Source organism: Perca flavescens, chromosome 17 (assembly GCF_004354835.1).
Source record: "Perca flavescens isolate YP-PL-M2 chromosome 17, PFLA_1.0, whole genome shotgun sequence".
Classification (NCBI taxonomy): domain Eukaryota; kingdom Metazoa; phylum Chordata; class Actinopteri; order Perciformes; family Percidae; genus Perca; species Perca flavescens.
Window position 1 is genome coordinate 25815747 of NC_041347.1, and position 26803 is coordinate 25842549.

The 26803-nt window shown below is 41.7% G+C and overlaps 1 protein-coding gene across 7 annotated transcripts in view; it reads left to right on the forward strand.

Moving 5' to 3' along the window:
* Positions 1-413: 413 nt before the first annotated feature.
* LOC114571755 (mitogen-activated protein kinase kinase kinase kinase 3) overlaps positions 414-26803 on the forward strand; it is a 59909-nt gene continuing 33519 nt past the window's right edge. For all 7 annotated transcript variants that reach the window (XM_028602916.1, XM_028602917.1, XM_028602920.1 and 4 more), the window contains exons 1-2: positions 414-675; positions 26656-26713. In XM_028602916.1, coding sequence (XP_028458717.1) covers positions 577-675; positions 26656-26713 — 157 coding nt within the window. In that variant the 5' untranslated portion in view covers positions 414-576. The remainder of the gene's footprint in view (positions 676-26655; positions 26714-26803) is intronic.

The window sequence follows — 26803 nt, forward strand, 5'->3', positions numbered from 1 at the left end:
AATCACAATGCTGCCATCTGCGCTGTTTAGCCCTGCTTAGCCCAGTTTTATACTAGCACCAGACAAGGCCACAGGGCTTTGTGTTTTCATTAATTTCCCCTGAGATGTAAATTGCCTGTATGTTTGTTGCCTGTACATATTAGAAAATGTGGCTTCACCTTCATTGTTTGAATTCAATAGTTGAAATTGATCAGGTAAAAAAAATATCGGTTTAGGTGAAAATCAGGTGTAAGGTGTTTTTCTGGACTTTTTTAATTTTAACCTGCACAACTAAATTAACAAAATTATCTGTAGTAAGAGTAGTAGTAGCAGTAATTGTAGTTTTATCACCACACGTATCTCTTGAAACCAACTGTAATCTTATATTTAACAGCTCCTTCTCCCTGGTCAGACTCCATGGAGTGTACGCCATGATGTCCATTGCGCATGCTCAATGCGCATTGGAAGCCATGTTGGAGCTACAGTGGGTTCGGGCTGGGATTTTCTGACGCCGTATGTTTTTCTTAAAATATCTGTTTTCATACATTGTCGGAGTTCGTCAAACGTGCGCGATCGGCGCCGTAATCGGCATTGGAAATGATGAACTCCAGTGTCGACCTGTCCCGGCGGAATCCGCAGGAGGATTTCGAGCTGATCCAGCGGATAGGAAGCGGCACATACGGAGATGTGTACAAGGTACAACTGCAGTGAGGGAAGCAGCCACAGAGGTCCATTATCGGACACAGTGGTTAGACACGCAACGTATAGTTTTCCTTTGTAGCCCTTCAGTGTTGTCGTAACAGTAGAAAACAAACCATGTAGCCATCATTAGCTCGTTTCTGAAATACTTGTCTTATTTCGTGTTGATGTTTAGTGATGCAGTATTTAGTCTGCTACTCGTGTACCTAATTCCATTTTCGGACACATAGCAGAGATTATGTTTTATGACTTTTATTGTTTTGGCCTTTCTCCCCGACTATTTGCGACTTATATACAAAAGGGTTAACGTTAAAGAAATGCCAATTAATAGCTACAATTCTCGGTCGCCGAGTAATCCTAAATAACCATAGCTAGCGTTGACCGTAAACCGCCAGTCGGAGCTCGGGCGCATACTTTACGTTAAATCAGATTTTTGTCGAGCAGAAATCTAACGCTGCATTCAGGTGCTCCTCGGATGGTCAATTTTCCCGAGTTAGGGAGTCGTTCTTCCGAGTTCGGTTTGTTTAGGAGCTTGAAGTCGTAATGTGGAAAACAAACAAACATGGTGCTACAAAGATGTGTTGTTTTTATTGCTCAGAGCGTTTCAACAGTATTTGTTTTCCGAAGATAACAGCTTTAACGCCACATAAATCAGACAGTCTACATAAAAATCAAAGTCCCAGTTCCTTAATGACGGTGACTAGTTCTTACTGGTGTTAAAACGCAAATAATAACAATACGGAGCGATGAAATGATGGTTGTTGTTGTTGTAGTTTGCTCAGCCCTGAGCGCTTTGACGAAAGTGGATTTCCAGGCAGGCAGCTGTCAGTCTCTATCAGAGCAAAACGGAGACAGTTTTAACTTATTCATCAAACACTCTGCAATATTACGATTAATGGTGAACCTTCTAGGTTGCCCCTGCTTCAGTTTGTTTTACCGCACAGGTAACAAGCCATTCCTTGTTGTCATTTTGTCACAATGTTTCCACGACGTTAGCTTATTGATGCTATCTACTGCGTCCGTTCTCGGACAGCTAAAGGCTAATGTCTTATCGGACACTTCTAAATCAATCGTTATTTAATATTAATGGTAGTTATTTACCGCAATTTTTTAGACAATGGCCACAGTCTACGGCCAGTAAACACACACATGTCGCAATGGCATGCTTAATTCTTTGTAACGACCAACACTTGTGTTTGTACGTTAGAGTACAAAGTGAATGTTGCTGCATTCATGTGATGTCGGAATAATCGGAAAATGAGTAACAGACTGGGAAAATCCACGTGAATGACGACTCAAGTCGGAACGACAACTAAAGAAAGTGGGCGAAACTGTTGCTACGACTTTCATAGTTGCCGTCCTAATACGCAGTTACATGGCGGACCAAAGTAAATATTGGGTTAATGATAAGAAACTTTTTTATAAATACACGAATTGTATATAATTTGTTTAACCCACATAGGACCCAATATTAGTTTGTAAGAGTTAGTCGCTGCCCACTGTAGAGTGACATAGATTAGTTAGATATTAGCCTTAACCCTGATAACAAATCAGGTAAAGCAATATTTTATTAGTTTTTACTGGTGCCGATATTTTAGTGGTTTTTACTGGTGCAGCAACACGTCTGGGACTAATATAAAGCTTAAATGTGGAAACAAATACTGTTGAAACGCTCTGAGCAATAAAAACAACACATCTTTGTAGCCCCATGTTTGTTTGTTTTCCACGTTATGACTTCAAGCTCATAAACAAACCGAACTCGGAAGAACGACTCCCTAACTCGGGAAAATTGACCATCCGAGGAGCACCTCAATGCAGCGTTAGATTTCTGCTCGACAAAAATCTGATTTAACGTAAAGTATGCGCCCGAGCTCTGACTGGCGGTTTACGGTCAACGCTAGCTATGGTTATTTAGGATTACACGGCGACCGAGAATTGTAGCTATTAATTAGCATTTCTTTAACGTTAACCCTGATGTATATACTGTAAGTCGCAAATACTGATTTCTTGAAAAACTGAAATATGACATCAGTTTTTTTTTTAATTGAAAATTATTTAAATGTAACAATATATTAATGTTTTTAAAGTACTTAAATATATAATAAGTAAACCTAAGTCACCTTAGCTGTGAAATACAGCAACAATTTCAACCGCTTTGCTTTAGGCATTTTAAATGCACTAAAAGCTAGCTAGCTAACAATAGACTAGCAGAGCAAGTGTAATATGTTTACTAACGATCACGTGCAGTGAATGGTTAATATGCTTTTACGTCCGTTTTGGTGAGCCCAAAGGGAAAATATGCCATTTTAAAAGTAGCCTACATTTATGGTAGCTAGCTAACGGTAGACTACAAAGAAAGTGTGATATTTTTATGTCCGTTTCGGAGCGTCAGAGGCAAAATATTTCAGTCGACACATTAAGTGGAACCAAAATGAAGAACTAAAATTTGCGTTCTAATCCGGTCCAATTCCTAACGGTTGCGTAGGGTTTCGGTACCCAAACCTAATTACATAGCCCTAAATGCTGCATTTTCTTCTCTAGACAGCCTCAGGGGGTCTGCCTCGCCCAACCTTAAGGAGCAACTAAAGAATTTCATTAGTCTGAGTTTCAATGGAGAGATTTTTACTTTACTTTGATCCGCCATGTAACTGCGTATTAGGACGGCAACTATGAAAGTCGTAGCAACAGTTTCGCCCACTTTCTTTAGTTGTCGTTCCGACTTGAGTTGTCATTCACGTGGATTTTCCCAGTCTGTTACTCATTTTCCGATTATTCCAACATCACATGAATGCAGCAACATTCACTTTGTACTCTAACGTACAAACATAAGTGTTGGTCGTTACAAAGAATTAAGCATGCCATGGCGACGTGTGTGTGTTTACTGGCCGTAGACTGTGGCCATTGTCTAAAAAATTGCGGTAAATAACTACCATTAATATTAAATAACGATTGATTTAGAAGTGTCCGATAAGACATTAGCCTTTAGCTGTCCGAGAACGGACGCAGTAGATAGCATCAATAAGCTAACGTCGTGGAAACATTGTGACAAAATGACAACAAGGAATGGCTTGTTACCTGTGCGGTAAAACAAACTGAAGCGGGGGCAACCTAGAAGGTTCACCATTAATCGTAATATTGCAGAGTGTTTGCTGAATAAGTTAAAACTGTCTCCGTTTTGCTCTGATAGAGACTGACAGCTGCCTGCCTGGAAATCCACTTTCGTCAAAGCGCTCAGGGCTGAGCAAACTACAACAACAACAACCATCATTTCATCGCGCCGTATTGTTATTATTTGCGTTTTAACACCAGTAAGAACTAGTCACCGTCATTAAGAAACTGGGACTTTGATTTTTATGGAGACTGTCTGATTTATGTGGCGTTAAAGCTGTTATCTTTGGTAATACACTTTACCAAGGCCCTGTGCTGGTAGCAGACAGCCTGCATCCTAAAGACAAAAAGAAGACTTGCCTTTATTTATCCCGCAAGGGGAAATTCACAATTTTCACTCTGCTTGGTACAGTTATTACACAAGAGAAGGCAGTTCCGGAAATACAACCTAACTCCACCACAGACATTTGGGGTATCACCATTTTTATTATGTTACATAGAACAGTTGCAATTGTCATAATCATATAACAACTTAGTGGAATACAACGTAGAAACACAGAAAGGCTGTAACAGGTCATGCAAAATCAATAATATCACAGAAAACGTTAAATTAAGTTATGCTGCGGGACATAAAAACAAATGTAATCCATGCAAGATGGAGTTGCTATAAATCCAAAGCTGGGCACAATATACATAAGTACAGTCCTCGTAGGATACTGTATTCCCACCATATCAGTTAAAAAAAAAACATAACGCACGATGCGTTCAAGAGAAGCACACTTCTGAGTACCCTATTAAAGCAAGTATTGAGATCTTATTGATGCCTCATCCTTGATGGGTTTGGACATCAGCTCGCTATAGTAGATCAGTCAGGTTATGCAAGTAAAACATCCAAACTCTTAGCTTGTAGTTGTTGGTGCTGCAGTCACTTTATTGAGGTATTTAATTTCGCCGCTGTGTGGGGGAGAGGCTTTTGGCAGACTGAAGATTCATTAAACGCTGTAACAGGACTCAATGCTGTTTGGTTAACCTCTAGGCTATTTGTGGTAATTACAGGACTACAAATGTATGTTGAAGACATGAACGATTTCCAGTCGTTTTGAATGTAAAGATGCCCCTAATTCTAAAAGTATATCCCAACTTACCTTTTTTTTTTTTTTTTTGTGTGTTTCCATATTGTATCCATCCCTGCTGCAGATAATCTTGTTGCAGATACTGTAGGTCTGACAGGATCACTTCAGCAGGCCAGCATTTCAGAGCTAACTCACCTGCTAGCTGTCACAGTGTACAGCTGATTCATGTGCACTGATGTCAAAACGTTTGAAGGGAGCAAAACATTTATATACATAATCATGACAGGATAAGTAAGACATCTTCAATTGTGCAGACTGTTGATGCATCCATTCATAAAGCTGACACTACTGTAGAGCAGGGGCCACCAACCTTTTTGAAACTGCAAGCTACTTCATCGGTATTGAGTCATACGAAGGACTACCAATTTGATACACTCTTCTGAAATAACAAATGTGCTCAGTTTGCCTTTAGTTATATATGATTATTAATGATACTCATCTATGTGAATACACTGATCATGTTAATCACAATAATTATCAACAATGACTTAACAAGGTGGGAAACAGATCATTTCAATATTCAATTTTCATTTTTAGAACAGACCTGAGGGCTACTCATGTGGTCCTTGGGGGCTACCTGGTGCCCGCGGGCACCGTGTTGGTGACCCCTGCTGTAGAGAATACAATTGTTCTGTAGCCGACGCTACGTGATGTAGTACATAGTAACAACAGGGTTTTTTTTGATGGACTTTTGGGTGCTCAAACCTAAAACCTCTGGATTAAAGGATGTCCATCTAAGCACCAGGGCACTAGGTAAACCTCACTGCTGCCTATATTTGGTTCTACCTCTCTGTGAAATCTGTGGCTTGGATAGGAATGTTTGAGCAGGAAACAAAGTGTGAACTCTAGCTAGCTTGTTTTCACCTCTGTTTGTAGCCTCTTTGTCTGTATTAGTTAAAAAGTGAAGGAGGAGGATTGGCTGATAGCGTAACGGGCCTCCTGACCACAAGACTGAAGAGTTGATCCTCCAAAGGGGATTTTATAGGGTACAGTGAAGTGGTATCTTCTTTTGTAAGGGAGGGACCAGTTTGTTTGTTTTCAGATACCAATAATTTGCTGATAGTTTGTATAAACTGGGCCATTTCATGATTCAATTCATGCTGAAGATTAACCTGTGGACTGAATCCTTTCCACGGAGTAAAATACCTCAAAAGCATTCAGATTATCAGTACCACCAAATCTCTCCATTGAAACTCAGACTAATGAAATTCTTTAGTTGCTCCTTAAGGCAGGGCGAGGCAGACCCCCTGAGGCTGTCTAGAGAAGAAAATGCAGCATTTAGGGCTATGTAATTAAGTTTGGGTACCGAAACCCTACGCAACCGTTAGGAATTGGACCGGATTAGAACGCAAATTTTGGTTCCTCATTTTGGTTCCATTTAATGTGTCAACTGAAAAATTTTGCCTCTGTCGCTCTGAAACGGACATAAAAATATCACACTTTCTCTGTAGTCTACCGTTGGCTAGCTACCGTAAATGTAGGCTACTTTTAAAATGGCATATTTTCCCTTTGGGCTCACCAAAACGGACGTAAAAGCATATTAACCATTCACTGCACGTGATCGCTAGTAAACATATTACACTTGCTCTGCTAGTCTATTGTTAGCTAGCTAGCTTTTAGTGCATTTAAAATGCTTAAAGCAAAGCGGTTGAAAGTGTGGCTGTATTTCACAGCTAAGGTGACTTAGGTTTACTTATTACATATTTAAGTACTTTAAAACGTCAATATATTGTTAAATTTAAATAATTTTCAATTTAAAAACAAAAACAAACTCTTTTGATGTCATATTTCAGTTTTTCAAGAATCGGTTTAGGAATCCTAATCATTTTAAAAGTACCGGTTCTGCATCAGAATCCTAAAAATCCAAACGATACCCAACCCCATATACAATGTATATGTTTCACGCTGTATTGGTTATCATTGTACTTACAATCCAAGAGTGATTCCTGAAATGCTTTTACAATACCAGTTTGACCTTTCATCATAGTCCTGTGTACATACTGTAACACCAACTAGACATGTTCACGTGTGATTTAGGCCTAGTACTCCTAAACACAAATCATTAGCTTTGTGTCGATATCAGAAGAAAGCCACCCTACTCCACTCGTATTGGAGGTGACAGCGCTGAGTGATTTCCAATTTTCAAAGCTGCATTAGGCTGCTTCTCACGTCCGTTTCTAAACGGTACTTTTTGCGATGCCAATTTTCTAAAACATAAATAAATTACAACATTACGGCACAAATCTTTTCATATATTTTTCAGTTCTTACTACGTGAGCACTGTCTCTGTGGCTGAGTTTTTTTTTTTTGAGATCTACTCCTTAGGTATTGAAATTGGGTATTGAAATACAAAGCATTTTTTCGACACTCTATACTTTAGAGGCATTTCGGCCAGTGCCTAAAAAGTATTGAATTTGATACCCAGCCCTATGTTTGAGTCATTTAAACGTCCACATGGAGAATTCCTGTAACGTGATGCCGGTAAACTCCACGCAGAAATGTTTTATGTTTACTAATCTGGTGGGTGACGGTTGAAAACCAAAGAAAAATAAACCAACTGGAGAAGAGAAATATCTGACGTTACGAGTCAGGCAAACTATGAATGGCCCATTTGCTGACTGATATTAAATGTATTCTAATTGTATTGAGTGCAGACGAGACGCTCCTCTTTCGCAGTCACACTTTGTCATTTACACTGTTTCAGAAGAGCTTCAATAAATGCCAGTATCAACTTGAATTGTTGCTCTGTATGAAAACCTGATCTGTTGGTGCTGCTGTAGTCACTGCCCTCACTCTCCGTGCTTCAGAAGACATGGCCCAGGCCAAGTATTTACCAATGCACGGGATCTGGCGTAACTTTTTAAACGTTAAAATAGGATGACTGACTCGTTTTCTCATGGTGACAGTGGCTTCAGATTGAGGAAGTAGAGGCAGACAACGGCCTTCACTGGGGCTACAGATCAGTTAATGACAAATCAATTTCAGTGTGTACTCTAGAAACATGCCAGACATCTGGGTGTTTTTGGACTCACGTAAGGGGATAGCAATGCTACCAGACAGCGTTTGTTTGTGCCTGCTCACTTTTTAAAGACTGTTTTTAAGTTAGTTTACCCAACTATCATAAAGCTGGCATGGTTATTTGGGGCATGTTATCAATATAAATTCAAAAATAACATGATAAAACAGTACATTTAGCCAGGAAGAATTTCCTATTCAAACCCCATTAAAATGCATTGAAATCTTCAAGACAAGAAAGCCTTCATCTCTAGGTCATTAAAGCAAAAAAAATATTACGAGGCTTTCTGTGTATGCATTCACACTTCTAATGTATTTAATACAATATTGATCTACTCAAAAGTAATACATGACATACATGATACGTGACTAACGATTTCCTCTGGCCAGACCTTGGCGTGTGTGTGGCACAGCTGGGCAGCCGTGGTCCAGGAATGCAGGAATCTTCACTTCCTGTGTGTGTGTGTGTGTGTGTGTGTGTGTGTGTGTGTGTGTGTGTGTGTGTGTGTGCTCGTGTGTGTGTGTGCTCGTGTGTGTGTGTGCTCGTGTGTGTGTGCTCGTGTGTGTGTGCTCATGTCCTATTGTTTCACACTAGTCCAGCAGCCTGCAGTACAACACACAAACAAAACCAGATGACCTATGGCTTTAGAGTCACAATAAAAAAAAATCTGCTGGCCCAGAACCATCCTGTTTTCGTCACTGTTCCTCCAGTTGTTTGCTCACTGAGGTGGATATACAGACCTCAGCATGCGTTCACAATAGCTCTGAAGCAAAGCAAGGTTCCCGAAATCCTCTTTGGCCTCAGATCGGAAATTTCCGATTTTGTTTTCTGTTTGCCAAGTACAATTAATGTACTGTGCATGAATTTGTATCTGGGCCGCTGGTGCAGTGACATACTGATAATTAGCATAGTTTCACAGTAGTTAATGACACGCTGTAGTGGCAAGAGACAAAACCAGATGCACCAGTAAAAATAGCCCTCTGAAGTCATTTTACATTATTCACTGTAGAGTCAGGCAGCAGGGGGATTACGTTTGGTTTCTCTGTTAATGTTACAAAAGGCCCGTTAACAAGGAAATCACTCAATCAAGTAGTGATGTTCAGTGTAGACTTAGTTTAAGGTCTTATTAAGAGTGGTTAAATTGAGTAAAAAGTCTATCCTTCTTTTAAGGAAGTGCAGTCTAATATGTATTGTTGTACAAATGTGTTCACAGCCTAAAGTGAAATATTCTATGGTCCTTCCTCTACATAGACTGTCAGAACTGACACGTGTATCTCCTGCTCAAAGCACTTTATTTATTTCAACTACGTAAACGAATGGCCAAGCCTATGCGGTTTAGGGCATAACCAGCTATTGAAAGTACAGTCAAACCATGTTTCATATTAATCAAGTTTAATACAAGATCCTGTGGCTTGAATTTGCTCTTTTAACACATGCTGTACCAGGCCTAGCCTAAGTGATTAACACAGTGTCTGCAACAGTAAGTGAATGGTGTGACTCTCTGCAGGCTGGGTCAACACAATAGAAATAATGGTGTGACAGGTGAAGAAGTCTGTGGGACGTCCCCTGCAAACACTGTATGTACAGCTGCATTTGAACTGGAAAACTCAGCAGGTTTTACTCTCTTTAAATAGAGGAGCTGCTACTGTCAATCATTGGGTCTGACTCATTCAATCTAACAAATGAATTCCTCTTTCAACCAGGCTATATTTTAATTAATCAGTCAAGGTACAATCCAGTGAAATGTAATCTCATTAGCTCCTTCAACTTGTGCATGATTCTAGGGCTGAAACGATTCCTTGAGTAACTCGAATAATTCGATTACTAAAAAACCTCGATGCAAAATGATTTGCCTCGAAGCTTGGTTTAATCAATGTCACCAACGTTGTATCGCTCACGGTGTGTCCGCACGGATGGTTATTACTGTCGCGCACCGGGCTGACGCTGCCGGCGACGCATGCCACGAAGACTGATGGCGCAGATTACAAAATGAAGAAAGAGAGCGTAAATAGCGAGGGGCTAAGAGAAGAGACAGGCTGGAGAAAACGACAGGAAGTGTCCAAAGTTTGGAATCAGTTCAAACGTAATTAAAAAGAAAACTCTGTACCGTGTGTCTACTGCAAAATCAAACTAGCTTACCACAATAATAACACGATGTCAGTGCTTCAGCATCTCAACAGAAAACAGAGTCAAACTTAATCCTCCATTCTGACAAAAGTAAATCACAGAGTCGTATGGACGAGGAAACACCAAACGCAACAACTACCAAACTCAAAGGCAAGAAAATACGTAGTGGTGACCACAATTTGATCTAAAGAGCCGACTTGTTGACCATCCCTTTGGAAAAACAGCTGATTGTTGCGCACCATTTTCTCTCACTCTCTCTCTTCACGGAGAAACAGCTGATCAACGATCGGCTAGCATAAGTGTAACAGCTGTGTGACATTGTAATCAAATATCTAAATGGAAATAGGTTGAGTATAACTAATATTTACATATAGGCCTATTTACAGATCAGTCTCAGGTTGAAACTTGTAGTTCTGAAGTTGCACAACTTAAGTCATGTTTATGTATTCCTTAGTTTGAGGTTGTTATTGCATTTCAGAAAATGTTTTCTTTAAAAACAATGTAATATGGCACTTAAATGCACTTAATATGTTTAGTTTTTTGAGAGATGATATTGTAAGCAATGTAGGGAATTAAACCAAACTATTGTATATTATTGCTCTTCAGTAAAACAAAAGTTTTTCTTATGCGATTACACGATTAATCGATGGAATAATCGCTAGAATTCTCGATTACTAAAATAATTGATAGCTGCAGCCCTACATGCCATCCATCCATCTTCGTCCGCTTATCCGGTGTCGGGTCGCGGGGGGAGCAGCTCCAGCAGGGGACCCCAAACTTCCCTTTCCTGAGCAACATTAACCAGCTCCGACTGGGGGATCCCGAGGCGTTCCCAGGCCAGGTTGGAGATATAATCCCTCCACCTAGTCCTGGGTCTTCCCCGAGGCCTCCTCCCAGCTGGACGTGCCTGGAACACCTCCCTAGGGAGGCGCCCAGGGGGCATCCTTACCAGATGCCCGAACCACCTCAACTGGCTCCTTTTCGACGCAAAGGAGCAGCGGCTCTACGATGACTGAGCTTCTCACCCTAACTCTAAGGGAGACGCCAGCCACCCTCCTGAGGAAACCCATTTTGGCTGCTTGTACCCTGGATCTCGTTCTTTCGGTCATGACCCAGCCTTCATGACCATAGGTGAGGGTAGGAACGAAAACTGACCGGTAGATCGAGAGCTTTGCCTTCTGGCTCAGCTCTCTTTTCGTCACAACGGTGCGATAGATTGAATGTAATACCGCACCCGCTGCGCCGATTCTCCGACCAATCTCCCGCTCCATTGTCCCCTCACTCGCGAACAAAACACCAAGGTACTTGAACTCCTTCACTTGGGGTAAGGACTCATTCCCTACCTGGAGAAGGCACTCCATTGGTTTCCTGCTGAGAACCATGGCCTCCGATTTAGAGGTGCTGATCCTCATCCCAACCGCTTCACACTCGGTTGCGAACCGATCCAGTGAGTGCTGAAGGTCGCAGGCCGATGATGCCATCAGGACCACATCATCTGCAAAGAGCAGCGATGAGATCCCCAGCCCACCAAACTGCAACCCCTCCCCACCCCGACAACGCCTCGATATCCTGTCCATAAATATTACAAACAGGAATGGTGACAAAGCGCAGCCCTGGCGGAGGCCAACCCTCACCTGAAACAAGTCCGACTTACTGCCGAGAACCCGGACACAGCTCTCACTTTGGTCGTACAGAGATTGGATGGCCCTGAGTAGAGACCCCCTCACCCCATACTCCCGCAGCACCTCCCACAGTATCTCCCGGGGGACCCGGTCATACGCCTTCTCCAAATCCACAAAACACATGTAGACCGGTTGGGCATACTCCCAGGCTCCCTCCAGGATCCTTGCGAGAGTGAAGAGCTGGTCCGTTGTTCCACGACCAGGACGGAATCCGCATTGTTCCTCCTCAACCCGAGGTTCGACTATCGGCCGAACCCTCCTTTCCAGCACCTTGGAGTAGACTTTACCATGGAGGCTGAGGAGTGTGATACCCCTGTAATTGGCACACACCCTCTGGTCCCCCTTTTTAAAAAGGGGAACCACCACCCCAGTCTGCCACTCCTTTGGCACCGTCCCAGACTTCCACGCAATGTTGAAGAGGCGTGTCAACCAGGACAGCCCCTCCACACCCAGAGCCTTGAGCATTTCTGGACGGATCTCATCAATCCCCGGGGCTTTGCCACTGTGGAGTTGTTTGACTACATCAGTGACTTCCGCCTGGGAAATCGACGACCATCCCCCATTATCCTCCAGCTCTGCCTCTAACATAGAGGGCGTATTAGTCGGATTCAGGAGTTCCTCAAAGTGCTCCTTCCACCGCCCTATTACCTCCACAGTTGAGGTCAACAGTGTCCCATCCTTACTGTACACAGCTTGGATGGTTCCCCGCTTCCCCCTCCTGAGGTGGCAAACAGTTTTCCAGAAGCACTTTGGTGCCGACCGAAAGTCCTTCTCCATGTCTTCTCCAAACTTCTCCCACACCCGCTGCTTTGCCTCTTTCACGGAAGAGGCTGCAGCCCTTCGGGCCCTTCGGTACCCTGCAACTGCCTCCGGAGTCCTCCGGGATAACATATCCCGGAAAGACTCCTTCTTCAGTCGGACGGCTTCCCTGACCACCGGTGTACCGCCCCTTGAGGCACCTAAGACCCTAAGACCACAGCTCCTCGCCGCAGCTTCAGCAATGGAAACTTTGAACACTCGGCTTCAATGCCCCCAGCCTCCACAGGGATGCACGAAAAGCTCCGCCGGAGGTGTGAGTTGAAAGTCTGTCGGACAGGGGCCTCCTCCAGACGTTCCCAATTTACCCGCACAACACGTTTGGACTTACCAGGTCTGTCCAGAGTCTTCCCCCACCCCCTGACCCAACTCACCACCAGATGGTGATCGGTTGACAGCTCTGCCCCTCTCTTCACCCAAAACATACGGCCGAAACAATTATGAAATCGATCATTGACATGGTGTTCGTTATAGACAATCCATGACTAGCACAGAAGTCCAACAACAAACAACCACTCTGGTTTAGATCAGGCAGGCCATTCCTTCCAATCACGCCTCTCCAGGTGTCTCCATCATTGCCCACGTGTGCGTTGAAGTCCCCCAGCAGAACAACGGAGTCCCCCACTGGCGCCCCATGCAGGACTCCACTCAAGGTCTCCAAGAAGGCTGAATACTCCGAACTCCTGTTTAGTGCATATGCACAAACAACAGTCAGAGTTTTCCCCCCCACAACCCGCAGGCGTAGGGAGGCGACCCTCTCGTCCATCGGGGTAAACTCCAACGTAGCGGCTTTCAGCCGGGGGCTTGTGAGTATCCCCACACCCGCCCGGCGCCTCACACCCTGGGCAACTCCGGAGAAGAAAAGAGTCCAACCCCTATCCAGGAGTACGGTTCCAGAACCGAGACTGTGCGTAGAGGTAAGCCCCACCAGATCTAACCGGTAGCGCTCCACCTCCCGCACCAGTTCCGGCTCCTTCCCCCACAGAGAGGTGACGTTCCACGTCCCCAGAGCCAGCGTCTGCTGCCTGGGTCTGGTCCGTCGAGGCCCCTGACCTTCACTGCCACCCATTTGGCAGCGCACCCAACCCCAGCGGTTCCTCCCACAGGTGGTGGGCCCATGGGCTGGAGAGATGGGAGCCACGTAGCTTGTTCGGGCTGTGCCCGGCTGGGCTCCGTGGCAAACCCGGCCACCAGGCGCTCGCCGACGAGCCCGCCGTCTGGGCCTGGCTCCAGACGGGGGCCCCGGGCTTCCTCCGGGCAGGGTCACTCCATCTCTACCTTGTTTTTCCATAGGGTTTTTGAACCATTCTTTGTCTGGCCCCTCACCTGAGACCACTTTGCCTTGGGAGACCCTACCAGGAGCACAAAGCTCCAGACAACACAGCCCTCAGGTTCACAGAGACACACAAACTTCTCCACCACGATAAGGTGATGGTTCACGGAGAAGAGCCCTACATGATTCACCATAAAGCAGAATAGTGGGTGGGTGGGTGGGGGGCATTTAAGCTTGTAATAATGGCCGGTGTGAAAACAAAGGTACGGCCACTAATTAATATGGATTTAGTATGAAATATTTTGCATTACCATGACAAACTAGAGTAAACATAAAGCAGCTGCCTCATCTCTAAGTTACCAGAAAGGGATTAAGTATTTGAGGCTTGTTTTGAGCACCTTGGTACAGCCAGGGGTACAACTCTGCTGCTGAACAGGTTGAAAATCTTGGCACCCTGTTAGCACAAGTGTCAAATCCTATTTTGAGATTGTGTGCTCATGTGATGTGAGTTGGGAGTGCTCAAACATGGCTTGGACTAAATAATTGTTTAGTACCAGCTGAATGCCTCTGAGGAAACATTCACATGAACAATTCAAGGTGGCATGAATGTTTATGTCTCACTATTGTTGCTTGAGTTTTTCTCCAACTCCTCTGAAACTGCAACTAGACACACTGCACATGCATTCTCACACACACACACACACACACACACACACACACACACACACACACACACACACACACACACACACACACACACACTCTCTATTTGTGTGGGTCAGTGTGGTAGGAATGTGTGTGGTATGTGACTTCACAGGCCGGCACCAAATGTGTACGCCATTGTTGCGTAGGGAGAATCAGTCACATTTGTCTCCTTAAACATGTAACTTGTAACATGTAACATGGTGGAACTTCAGAGTGGTTAGTTTTAAAATGACAGTCGCAACCTTGTTTCAAGAATGTTATGTGACATAAGCATTTGAAACAAGTAGGGTGAGGAGTTCAAGTTGTTTCAAAACTACTACATAAAGAAATTCATTCATAAATAAACTGCATTGGACCGTAGCGTGGTGATTTTGTGCCTGTCATTGATTTCACTAGTTTGCGGTGCAGCTCCACTTTAGTGATTTCCTTTCAGCCCAGCTGAGTTGTATTGGAAACTAATGCCAATGTATTGCTATTGGTAGAGCTCATCACTTGCTCTATAAAGAAGGATTTCAATATGTATGCTGGATTAAATGACTCTTCTGGGCAGATGAATATGTGCGTGCGTGTGCGCATTAATGGGTGTTTTGCTTGAGTGGGTGGTTATTTTGTTGAAAGACAGGTGTGCTAATTAAAAACCCTTTACTGCATTTCGCTTCACCTGTTCCCCACCTGGGGCCATGTGTTTGTAATGTTTTAGCTGGTAAGACTAAGCTTTCTGGGAAAAACAAGCTGCAGAGTTGTGCCTTCACTGTTTTTGCCATACAAACGATTACTAAAGAATCATGCTTTAAACTCAATATACTAATTAAAGGACGCTTTTTGCACGTGGGTGATAGCCATACATTGTCGACCCCTTGGTTTCCTAGGAAGGAATGATAAGGTGACGGCGTTAAAAAAAGAAGTAGCTTTACTTTGAATAGGAGACCTGGGCGGTGTGCTCATTTGGCTGATTGTGTGTGGTGCAGGTTGCTTAAGCCGAAGCTTTGTGGAGAAATCTATTTCAAAATGTTGGAAACTAAGAAGAAGTATTTTGTCTTTAGCTTGGTGTCAATGTATTTTTGAAGGCGTTTTGTAAGCTTTAGAAGTTTGTTAACCAACAGATGAGGTGATGATATTTTATCCGAAGTACACAACTGTAGTAATGTGAACGTTGGAAATGCATGTCACTATGTAATGCCAATTAGCAATAAAACATGCAAAATGCAATTGCTGCGTGGCCTGATACTGTACCTTGGTTATCTTAAAGCTCAGAGAAGCATGGCTGTGATTGAATGGTCACCTGTTTTGAAACCGCAAATCTTTCAAAAAATCTTCAGTCGGAGGGAGTGAATGAACAACTGCTGCAGAAGTTAGTGCCCCAGGCCTTCCTTAACACCCTGACTCACTGTAATGGACCTGCTTGGTGGCTTTCAGTAGAAAGCTCTGGCTGCACCTGCATACGTGTGTGAGTGTCAGAAACTATTAGAAGAAAAACAGTAAGCGTGAGATTGTTATCTGAACGGAAAGTTCAGCAGGCAAGTTTTCCAAGTTGTCCTAAATAACGTATGAGACCATGAGAGGAGAGAGGAGGTGGCCTGGATGAGAGAGCCACCGATTAGGACTGCACCATATGAGAAAAATATGCGGTAACGTTGTTGAATATAGCGATAACAATATAACTGGCAATAAATAAGAAGATATTAAAATGTGCTCAGTTCTGCCTTTCTGCTGCTTTTAGTATTCTGCTAAAATACAAAAAACTTGTTGAATTATAAACAAACGAAAGGAAATCATTTCCAACATTCTTTTATTGAGCAAATTGAACATTGAATTGAATATTAAAGGCACCACTGAAAAAAAATGACAGTTACATTTTAAAGTGCAGTTTCCTACTGATATTTTCTGACCACTAACACAACAACTTTTCAAGTGTCTTTTAAAAAATATCTTGTAGATTTATATATTTTTATTTACTGTTTTCCCCTTGTTTTTTTGTTACCAAAAGCTTTTTATAGGTTATTATAGGGTATTCTTTAATACATTTCTATACAAACTATGTAATGCGTATAAAACAAAGTACATAGGTTAGTGAAAAGTTGCATGTTGCTGTATCACAACAAAGACTCCTTTAATGTCTGTACAGAGTTAACCATCTGTATAATGTCGAATTTTTATTGACGTTATATCACTCAATTTATTATGCACAATCCATTAAAACAAAATAGTCTGAAGAATTACATAAAATGGAATCACAAAGGAACACAATTAAGATCAGCCCATCCAGCTGATGTATTATACTATCACACAAGACTAAATATAATTACTACTGAAAAGCTGGAGGGAATTAACAATTAAAAGACTAAAAATCAATCAATCTAACTTTATTTCAGTAGCACATTTCATACAAGTTAATGTAACACAGTGTGCTTGGTACAAAAGCGACATGAAATAAAACTTTGTTCAATTAAACAAGATATGCAAAACATGTATAGAGCGCGCGCGCACACACACACACACACAACTAGAAAATTAGCATTGAACAGCAACTAAAAAGCAGGGTTTTTAGCCTGTTTTTAAAAGTGTTCAGTGTGGAGGCCTCTCTCAGTTCCACTGGCAGCGTGTTCCATATCATTGGGGGCATAGACACAGAAAGCAGCCTCCCCTGCTCTCGAGTTAAAGCGAGGGATGGTTAAGGGACCGCTGCCTGTGGATCTGAAGGTTCTTGCTGGTTCATATCTAACGAGCATGTCTCTAATATACTGAGGTGCAAGGCCATTAAGAGATTGACATACTAGGAGCAGAATCTTAAAGGAACACGCCGACTTATTGGGAATTTAGCTTATTCACCGTAACCCCCAGAGTAAGACAAGTCCATACATACCCTTCTCCTCTCCGTGCGTGCTGTAACGCTGTCTGACGGCTCCAGCATTAGCCTAGCCTAGCACAAATCCTGCAGGTAACTGGTTCCAACTAGCCTACTGCTCCCAATTGTTACAAAAGTGACAAAATAACGCCAACATGTTCCTATTTACATGTTGTGATTTGTAGAAGTCTGGCGTGTGTAAAAAAAACAACGTAACATGAGACACAGCCATCTTCTAACAGTAAACAAACCGGGAACTATATTCTCAGACAGGCTTGCTGCGAGCATATCACTACGCCCAAGTACTATATTCTTCCGCCTGAGAATATACTGTAGTTCCCGGTTTGTTTACAGTTAGAAGACGGCTGTGTCTCATGTTACGTTGTTTTTTGTACACGCTGTGACTCTATAAATCACAACATGTAAATAGGAACACGTTGGCGTTATTTTGTCACTTATTCGGAGCAGTAGGATTACTGGAACCATTCACCTGCATGTTCTGTGCTGGCCTGATGCCGCTGGAGCCGTCAGACAGCGTTACAGCACGCACGGAGATGAGAAGGGTATGTATGGCCTTGTCTAACTCTGGGGGTTACGGTGAATAAGCTAAATTCCCAATAAGTCGGCGTGTTCCTTTTTAAAATCAATTCTAGCCTTGACTGGGAGCCAGTGTAAAAGTCTTAAGGACAGGTGTAATGTGTTCAAACTTCTTTGTTGCAGTCAGAACGCGTACCAGCCACATTTTGAATTCATTGTAGTCGCTGCACAGCTGATTTTGGGACGCCGGTGAACAGACCGTTACGGTAATCTAATCGACTTGTTATAAATGCGTGAATACATTTTTCAGAGTCTGCTTTTGACAGAAAGCCCCTTGATTAAGAAATCTTTATTTAAGATGGTAGAAAGCTGATTTTGTGACTTGATTGATAAAGGAAACAACCGTAGAATAAAATCAAATGGCGCACCCTTGTATGTTCTTACAGAAGTTGCGGGATTACATCTCAAACTGAGTGGGCTGATTAGCATGGTGAGCTGCTATTGCTTAGGCTGTTGTTTGTTTTTCATGGTCAGAGAGGAGAGAGTGAAATGCCACACTGATCCTCCACTGAGCTGGCCATATGCTGAGGATATGACACACACACACACACACACACACACACACACACACACACACACACACACACACACACACACACACACGTGGCCTAATGGAGGTGTTAATGATGGATATTAGCTAAGTATTTTCATTACTGCGTTGTACTGTAGAAGCCCCCATAAGGCCACTGCTGATCTGGCAATACAATACATGGCCTTGCTTTGAGGGAAACTGTACATTTCTTCACTTGTTGGTCCCTTTTTTTTAGTTAATTCTTATTAGATACAATTTCCCATGTAGTGCAGGGAAACCTAAATAGTTTTTTTATCTTTTATTTAGTTAGTAATTTATTGAACATGTTAAAAAAACTAAAATACAAACGCTTAGTAAAACATATGCTTATAATGAATAATTCTTGAAACAAACAAGATCCTCAGCAAAAACTAAGTAACTCAAGTAATATTGTTCCTGTTCAGAAGGGGTAGGAAGAAGTTGAGAACCTTTCTAGTCCTACCCCCTCTTCATTTTCATTATTCATAATAGAAATTTAATTTGCATCCATCAGTGTCCATGTTTAACTCAATCGGCTTGAACAAATCATCTCTATCTCTAAAGTAAGAACAAAATAATCTGGACAGATGAACCCAAAAAAACATTAAGTGGTCCACAAACAAGAAATTACCTCACAAGAAATCACTGGTCCAACCATTTAATATCTTGTTTCTGGAGAGTTTTTTTAAGTTGGGATAAATTACATATAAAAAAAAAGTCCTTGTTTTTTGGTACCGAACTAAAATGCGTCCATAACACAGTTAAGTACCGGTAGTTGCACACATTGAGATTTATATATACAGTGGGGGAAATAAGTATTTGACCCCTTGCTGATTTTGCAGGTTTGCCCACTTACAAAGAATGCAAAAATCTACAATTTTAATCATATGTACATTCTAACAGTGAAAGACAGAATCCCAAAGAAAATTCCAGAAAATCACATCATATGAATTTATTAAAATTGATAACCATCTGATGAGGAAAAACAAGTATTTGACCCCCTGGACAAACAGCATGTTAATATTTTGTAGAAAAGCCATTATTGGCCAGCACAGATGTCAAACGTTTTTTATAGTTGGTGACAAGGTTTTGTGCATTTTGGCAGGGATGTTGGCCCTCCTCCCCTGCAGACAGCCTCCAAATCATTCAGGTTCCGAGGTTGTCGCCTGGCAACTCAAATTTTAAGCTCCCTCCAAAGATTTTCAATCGGATTCAGGTCTGGAGACTGGCTAGGCCACTCCAGAACCTTGATGTGCTTCTTCTTCAGCCACTCTTTTGTTGCTTTGGCGGTGTGCTTAGGGTCGTTGTCGTGCTGAAACACCCATCCTCGACCCATCTTCAGCTCTCTCACTGAGGGAAGGAGATGTCGGTCCAGAATTCCACGATACATGGCCCCGTCCATCCTCCCCTCAATACGATGGAGTTGTCCCGTCCCCTTGGCTGAAAAGCACCCCCAAAGCATGATGTTGCCACCACCATGCTTGACGGTGGGGATGGTGTTCTTTGGGTTGTACTCGGTGTTCTTTGCCCTCCAAACACGACGAGTTGAGTTGAGGCCAAAAAGTTCTATTTTGGTCTCATCTGACCACATCACCTTCTTCCAGGCCTCTTCTGAGTCGTCCAGGTGGTGAATGGCGATCTTCATGCGGGCCTGTACATGTTTCTTCTTGAGCAGGGGGACCTTGCGTGCGTTGTAAGATTTCAATCCATGACGGCGTAGTGTGTTACCAACTGTTTCTTTTGTAACTGTGGTCCCAGCTGACTTCAGTTGATTCATCAGTTCCCCCCTTGTGGTTTTGGGATGATTCCCCCCCGGTCGCATGATCAGGGACACCCCATGAGGCAAGATCTTGTCTGGAGGCCCAGACCGAGGGAGGTTGGCGGTGGTGTGGTGCTTCTTCCATTTCCTGATAACTGCACCGACAGTTGATCTTTTCTCTCCAAGTTGCTTTCCGATTCTCTTGTAGCCCATCCCAGCCTTGTGCAGATCAACAATCTTGTCCCTGATGTCCGTAGAAAGCTCTTTGGTCTTGCCCATGGTGGTGATGTTGGATGTTGGTTGTTTGGGTGTTGACAGGTGTCTTTTATACAGGTAACGAGGTGAGGCAGGTGTATTTGATGTAGATAATTGGTTCGGATTGGGGCTGTGTCTTAAAGAAAGACTAACTGGCTTGTAGGAGCCAGAATATTTGCTGTTTGTCCAGGGGGTCAAATACTTGTTTTTCCTCATCAGATGGTTATCAATTTTAATAAATTCATATGATTTGATTTTCTGGAATTTTCTTTGGGATTCTGTCTTTCACTGTTAGAATGTACATATGATTAAAATTGTAGATTTTTGCATTCTTTGTAAGTGGGCAAACCTGAAAAATCAGCAAGGGGTCAAATACTTATTTCCCCCACTGTATATATATAAATCACACATATATATGTCACTTTTTTTTTCTCCCTCTCAGATATGACGTTTTCTTATTTAAATTATACTTTTTGACTATTTTATCTTTATGTACAACTGAGAATTTTGGACTCTTTTGTTAAATAAAAAAATGATAGTCCTCGAAGTATCATCATTTCTTTAAAGTATACCGAGATCTATTCCCAAGTACGTACAGCGCATCCCTAATTACTTTCCCCCTTGGCCTGTGTCACCATCACACCCAGTAATCTGTGCCTCGACATGTAACAGTCAGGCTCCCAAGCTGTGTTAATATACTGGTGATATCATCAGTCATACATTTACATGACATTTTAGCTGTTAGGTTTGGAGTTCTCACCCAGAATACATTAAAATGAGCAGATAAACTTTGCTTTTTGTTCCAACCATTAAATATAACTAATAACAAACCGCTTTCTATTCAGTGGTTCCTTTGTTTGATCATTTATTAGATCATTGCTTGTTCAGTCGTTGCGCAATCACTGACTGAATGGATTTTTCTGAAATGTCAGGGAATGATGGATTGCACTGTGGTGTTGTGGCATTTTCAATATTACACTGAAAAGCCCATTTATTTGTACAAGAACCCTAATTGGATTTGATGGACTGGAACATTTTAGGAATCCCACTGATTGGCACAAAGGTTGAGTTTGATTAAGCATGAATGTTTGTGAGAATGTTTTGTATTAGTTGTTGCATAGAGGAGCGCAGCACCATTAGTTTCTTTGCTAGTTAGTTGGTGATCAAACATAAAACCTCTCGGTTACACCAGACGGTCACAACAGCCAGCCAGTCGAGTCAGGCCAACAGTGGCACTGAGCGCTATGAGTCATATCTGGTCGGTCTGCTGACTGAACACCCACTGTCTCTGCTCTCCACTCGGCTTCACTCGGCTTCTTTTCTCTTTGCGTCTCTTTGTATCTCCTCCGTCCCGCCACAGCTGTTAAGGCTGAGCATTTAGTCGAAATTTAATCGTGATTTATGATTTTGGCTCCAAATGATCACAAAAACAGAATAATCCAGAAAAACTATTATTTAGCTCATTACGTTTTGCAAGTAATCTCTTATTTTCTCTTGTTTTCTGAATGAAAAACTAAAGTTTAAATACAAAAAGTATTAAGGTAAATTTCACAGTGTTTTTTATATTTTTTTTTTTTTTTTACTGTTGATTTAACTTTTTCTCCAGTTTTTTAAGTTCAATAATTGCCACATCTTTCCAGAAGTCAACAAGTAATCATGTTAAATTATCGAGATTTTAATATTGACCGAAATAATCGTGATTATATTTTTATCCATAATCAAGCAGACCTAACCGCTTTACTTTTGTGTGGGTAGGTCTCTTGTAATTCCTCCTTTGCCTCTGCATTTTATCTTTCCAAATTAAATCTTTGCCTCCCTGTTAGACTAAACAAAAGTAAAATCTTTAATATCACTGGTTAATTTTGGTAGTACAGTTGTTTTTCCTGTGGTTGTCCTTGAGTTTTTTGTTTTATTTTGTCCTCTCATCGCTATTGTGTTTCTGCAGTCCTCTGCAGTAATCCACTGCCTTGTTGGTGAAATTTGAGTTTCTGTTGGTGCCACTTTTTCCCCCTTAAGCCATGGTGGCATATCACTGCTCATGCTGACTATGCAGTTCCGTTTGCATATTATGCATCACTGTATCACAGAAAACGTAAATGGAATTTGACATAATTTGTCAAAATCTCTCATGTTGATACTATAATAGGGTAGGAGCATTGATTAAGCCAGTGTTGCTTGTCTTCCTTTAGTTATAGCTTAACTTTTTCCTTCTATGGTGCAGCACTTTTAAGTATTTTATAAGTCATTTATTTTGTATACTCAGCAAAAAAAGAAATTCTGTCACTTTCAACTGCTTTTATATTTTAAAAATCCAAAATCAAAATCCAAAGTAGCCTGCAGTGCATCTCCTCCGTGTACTGCACCAGACTGGCCAGTTCTTGCGGTTCTTGTGGCCACCTGTACCTGTTCCCGCAGGTGTGATATTCGGATGTACCGATCCTATGCAGGTGTTGTTACACGTGGTCTGCCACTGCGAGGATGATCAGCTGTGCTTCCTGTCTCTCTGTAGCGCGGTCTGTCTCACAGGAGGGACATTGCACTGTATTGCCATGGCCACATCTGCTGTCCTCATGCCTCCTTGCACCACACAGATTAGCAGGGATCCTGGGCGTCTTTCTTTTGTTTTTTCAGAGTCAGGAGAAAGGTCTCTTTACTTTCCTAATTTCCTTTTTAACTGTGACCTTAATTGCCTACCGCCCTTAAGCTGTTATTGTCTTTTCAACCGTTCAACAGGTGCATGTTCATTAATTGTTTATGGTTCATTGAACAAGCATGGAAAACATTGTTTAAACCCTTTACAATGAAGATCTCTAAAGTTATTTTGATTTTTAAAAAAGTATCTTTAAAATACCTTTTTTCGTTTCTTTTTTTGCTCAGTTTATTACACAGGGCTCAATGCTAACTTTTGAAAGTGGTTGCCAGCTTGGCAACCAGGCATCAGCTTTTGGTTGCCGAAATTGACAATACAGTTGCCATGTTTTAAACTGCCTATATTTAGAGCATTACATTTTTTTATGTAACTATACCACACATTTTAATAATGAAACAATGAGATAATGGCTTGCAATATAATTTCCAATCCCTCTCGAATAGGGGTTCAACGGATCACAAAAGTCACGGATGGGATCACTGTTTTGAGTCCCGGATCGGATACATTTTTGGATCAGCACAAAAAAAGGGGGGAATTTAAATGATTATTAAAAATCTAATAACAGTAATTTTTAACAATAATTACTTATTTCACCAGTGAATTGCTGTTAAAAGTAGAGCTGGGTGATTTTTTTCCCCTAAAAAAATTTGTGATTTTTTTTTATAAAAAACTTGATTTTCGATTGGATTTTTACCCCCTTCCATTTAAAACAAAATAACTGCGAACTGTAAATATATTTTAAAAATATATATTTATTGTATTTAATTAAAGTGCATTAACATAAACAAAATTGCAAAGGCAAAACCTTTCTCTAACTGAAAAGTCACTGTGCAGTGTGCAACAAAGATTGTTAAACATCCAAATTATTTATACTGTATTTGGACTGAAAATAAATCGATTTTTTGAAAATATGAATCCATTTGACCTACCAACTCGATTTTTAAATCAAATTGATTTTTTTCCCCAGCCCTAGTTAAAAGCTAGTTTGTGTCTTTTAGCTCATAGGGTTAGCGGCAGACGGTTGTAAGTCCCGCTGTTGAAATCCTCTACAGTGAAATCCAGTCACACTTTTACATCGTTTAGCTGTCAGCATTTTAACCGTGCTTAATCCAGTTACTACTGTAGCTAATGGTAGGCTAACGTTACCTGCTGTGTAACGTGTTATTAGTGTTTACTAGAGTGACATGCAGCGATGATTCTGTTGCCTCTAACGTGGGTTTCGGAGCATCCGAGAGCAGTGCAGACATTTAGCTAGCTAAGTGGCACCATTGTGAGGCACCGAAATCCCCGTTGCTATTTCGTCCGGTAGATACCGCATCGGTGGCATATTGGCACCGGATTTTAACATGTGACGTTAACGTGAACAGAAAATTGCGTTGCCTGTATCTTTTCACGGCAAATGCACATGTGTAGAAAGCGGTCGCACAACAGCTGAAATGTATAAATGTGAAATTGCGCACGAACGTATGTTTAAAATTTACGGAGACAACAAAATAAAATATTGACTTCTTTTGAAAAAATGTTTCCAGATTTGCAAGTTTTGATTTTTTTTTATATATTAAACAAAAAAAATATTGAACAGGTGGTTGCCAAAGGGGGCAACCAGAGACTTGGCAACCGTTACTATCGAGCCCTGTTACATACTGTAGAAAAGAGCTTGGAGGAAATGAGGGAAGAGAGAGAGATTGGAAAAGACATGTAGCCTAACAAAAGGTCAGTGGCTGGACTCGAACCGGGACATTACATGTACAGTACTAGGGTTGGTTACTCAAACACAGTGCCAATAGGGCACCGGTTCCGACGTAAACGGTAGTAATGAGACCGAATAAGAACGAAAATTTCGGTGCCTCATTTCAGTGCATGACTTTTTTTTTTTTTTTTTTATCAGAAACATCGCTGCACGGGACGCCACGTTACCGTTAGCTAGTAGCTGGATTAAACACAATGGTTAAAATGCTGACAGCTTATGTTAAGCGGTGACTGTATTTCCCTGTAGAGGATTCCAACACCGGGACGTAACAGTCTGCAGGCAGCTGCCGTTGTCGGCAAAACAACACAGACGGTGCGTTTACTTGAAACTCGCCAGCCTTGTGATGCGTTCAACGTTATTGTAAAATACCCTTTTCCAATCTGGTGCTTGTTTTTGTCGTTAACCAGCAATTTATTGGTGAAATAAGTCATTGAAAGTTATTGTTATTACATTATTAATCAATCATTTAATTTTGACCAAGACAAGCCGTTCTTTAATGCACCAACCATTTTGTGCTCCTTTTTTATATTTTATATTATATATATTATATATATATTTCGGTTCAGGCACCGTTTAGGCACCGGCTCCTTTTTAAAAGTATCGTTTTAGCACTGCAGCCAAGATCTGGGTGGGTAGGGGTGTTTTTTGTTTCTATCGGTCTCTGCATTGAGACTAGAAATGTTCGAGACATGACACATTACTCCCAGGCTGTTAGTGATATTAAAGTTCATGTTTTGTCTCTCATGTTGAAACTTGTGGTTTTATCAGTTAACTTAAAACATCTCTTTCTCTGTCTCACACACACACTTCTGCAATGTCACACAGTCATACTTGCACATTCTTGGCCTGAGAGAAGCAATTCATGTCTTCTCTGAAAGACCATCTTTTATTCATGAATATTTCACATAGAATTCCTCTCCTGCCTCAACAGCTCTGCTGCTAAATGTAAACACAGCTGACTATTTATAGAAAATCAGCCTCAGCATCCTGCAAAACCCCTGCTTTCTTTGACAAATGTCAGATTTTCACGAATGGAGGAAAAACGGTCTTAATTTCCTGTTGAAGTCCATACATTCCTCTGTCACTTCGCCGTGTGTGTGTGTGTGTGTGTGTGTGTGTGTGTGTGTGTGTGTGTGTGTGTGTGTGTGTGTGTGTGTGTGTGTGTGTTGAATGCGCTATCAATGAATTCTGGTGTTTTGAATTTGCTAAACTGTCACACATTGAATGATTAGAGTTCTGAGCGTGTACTGTACGTGAGTCACGTAATTTTGCATCAGGGCCAAAATTGGATCACTGATAATATCTCAGTTGTGCAAATTATACGAATTTAATGAAAATTGCTGAATAGCTTTTCTGATACAGAAATTCTGCATTTAATAGCAGCTGAAGTGCATTAGTCGATATGATAAAGGATGAGGCATTGTGTGTCTGACAAATGGATTACAGGTAATTGTGCAACAGTTCACGATAGGATTCAGCTGTCCTGAAATGTCTTTATAGTATTGGCTACACTTACCCATCATGCCTGCTGTTTCTCCCACGTATCTGATTAATCAACACGGTGCGTTGCCGGATGGCCTCAACTTGCGTTGTGGCAAAGGTTGAGCCAGGCCCAACGTTTTTGCGGATTTTCTGATTTCCTTGACATGTGAAGGAAAAACCTGGCTTCTGTAATTCAGTGACTCACTTTCTCTCTCTGTCCATTCTTCAGGCTCGTAATGTAAACACAGGAGAGCTGGCTGCTATCAAAGTCATTAAACTGGAACCGGGTGAGTTATATCATCTTTCTTTATATTTCCTTTATCTCCATTGTTGCTGCTTTATCTTCCTCTCTATCCCTATATAAACTTGTCTCCATT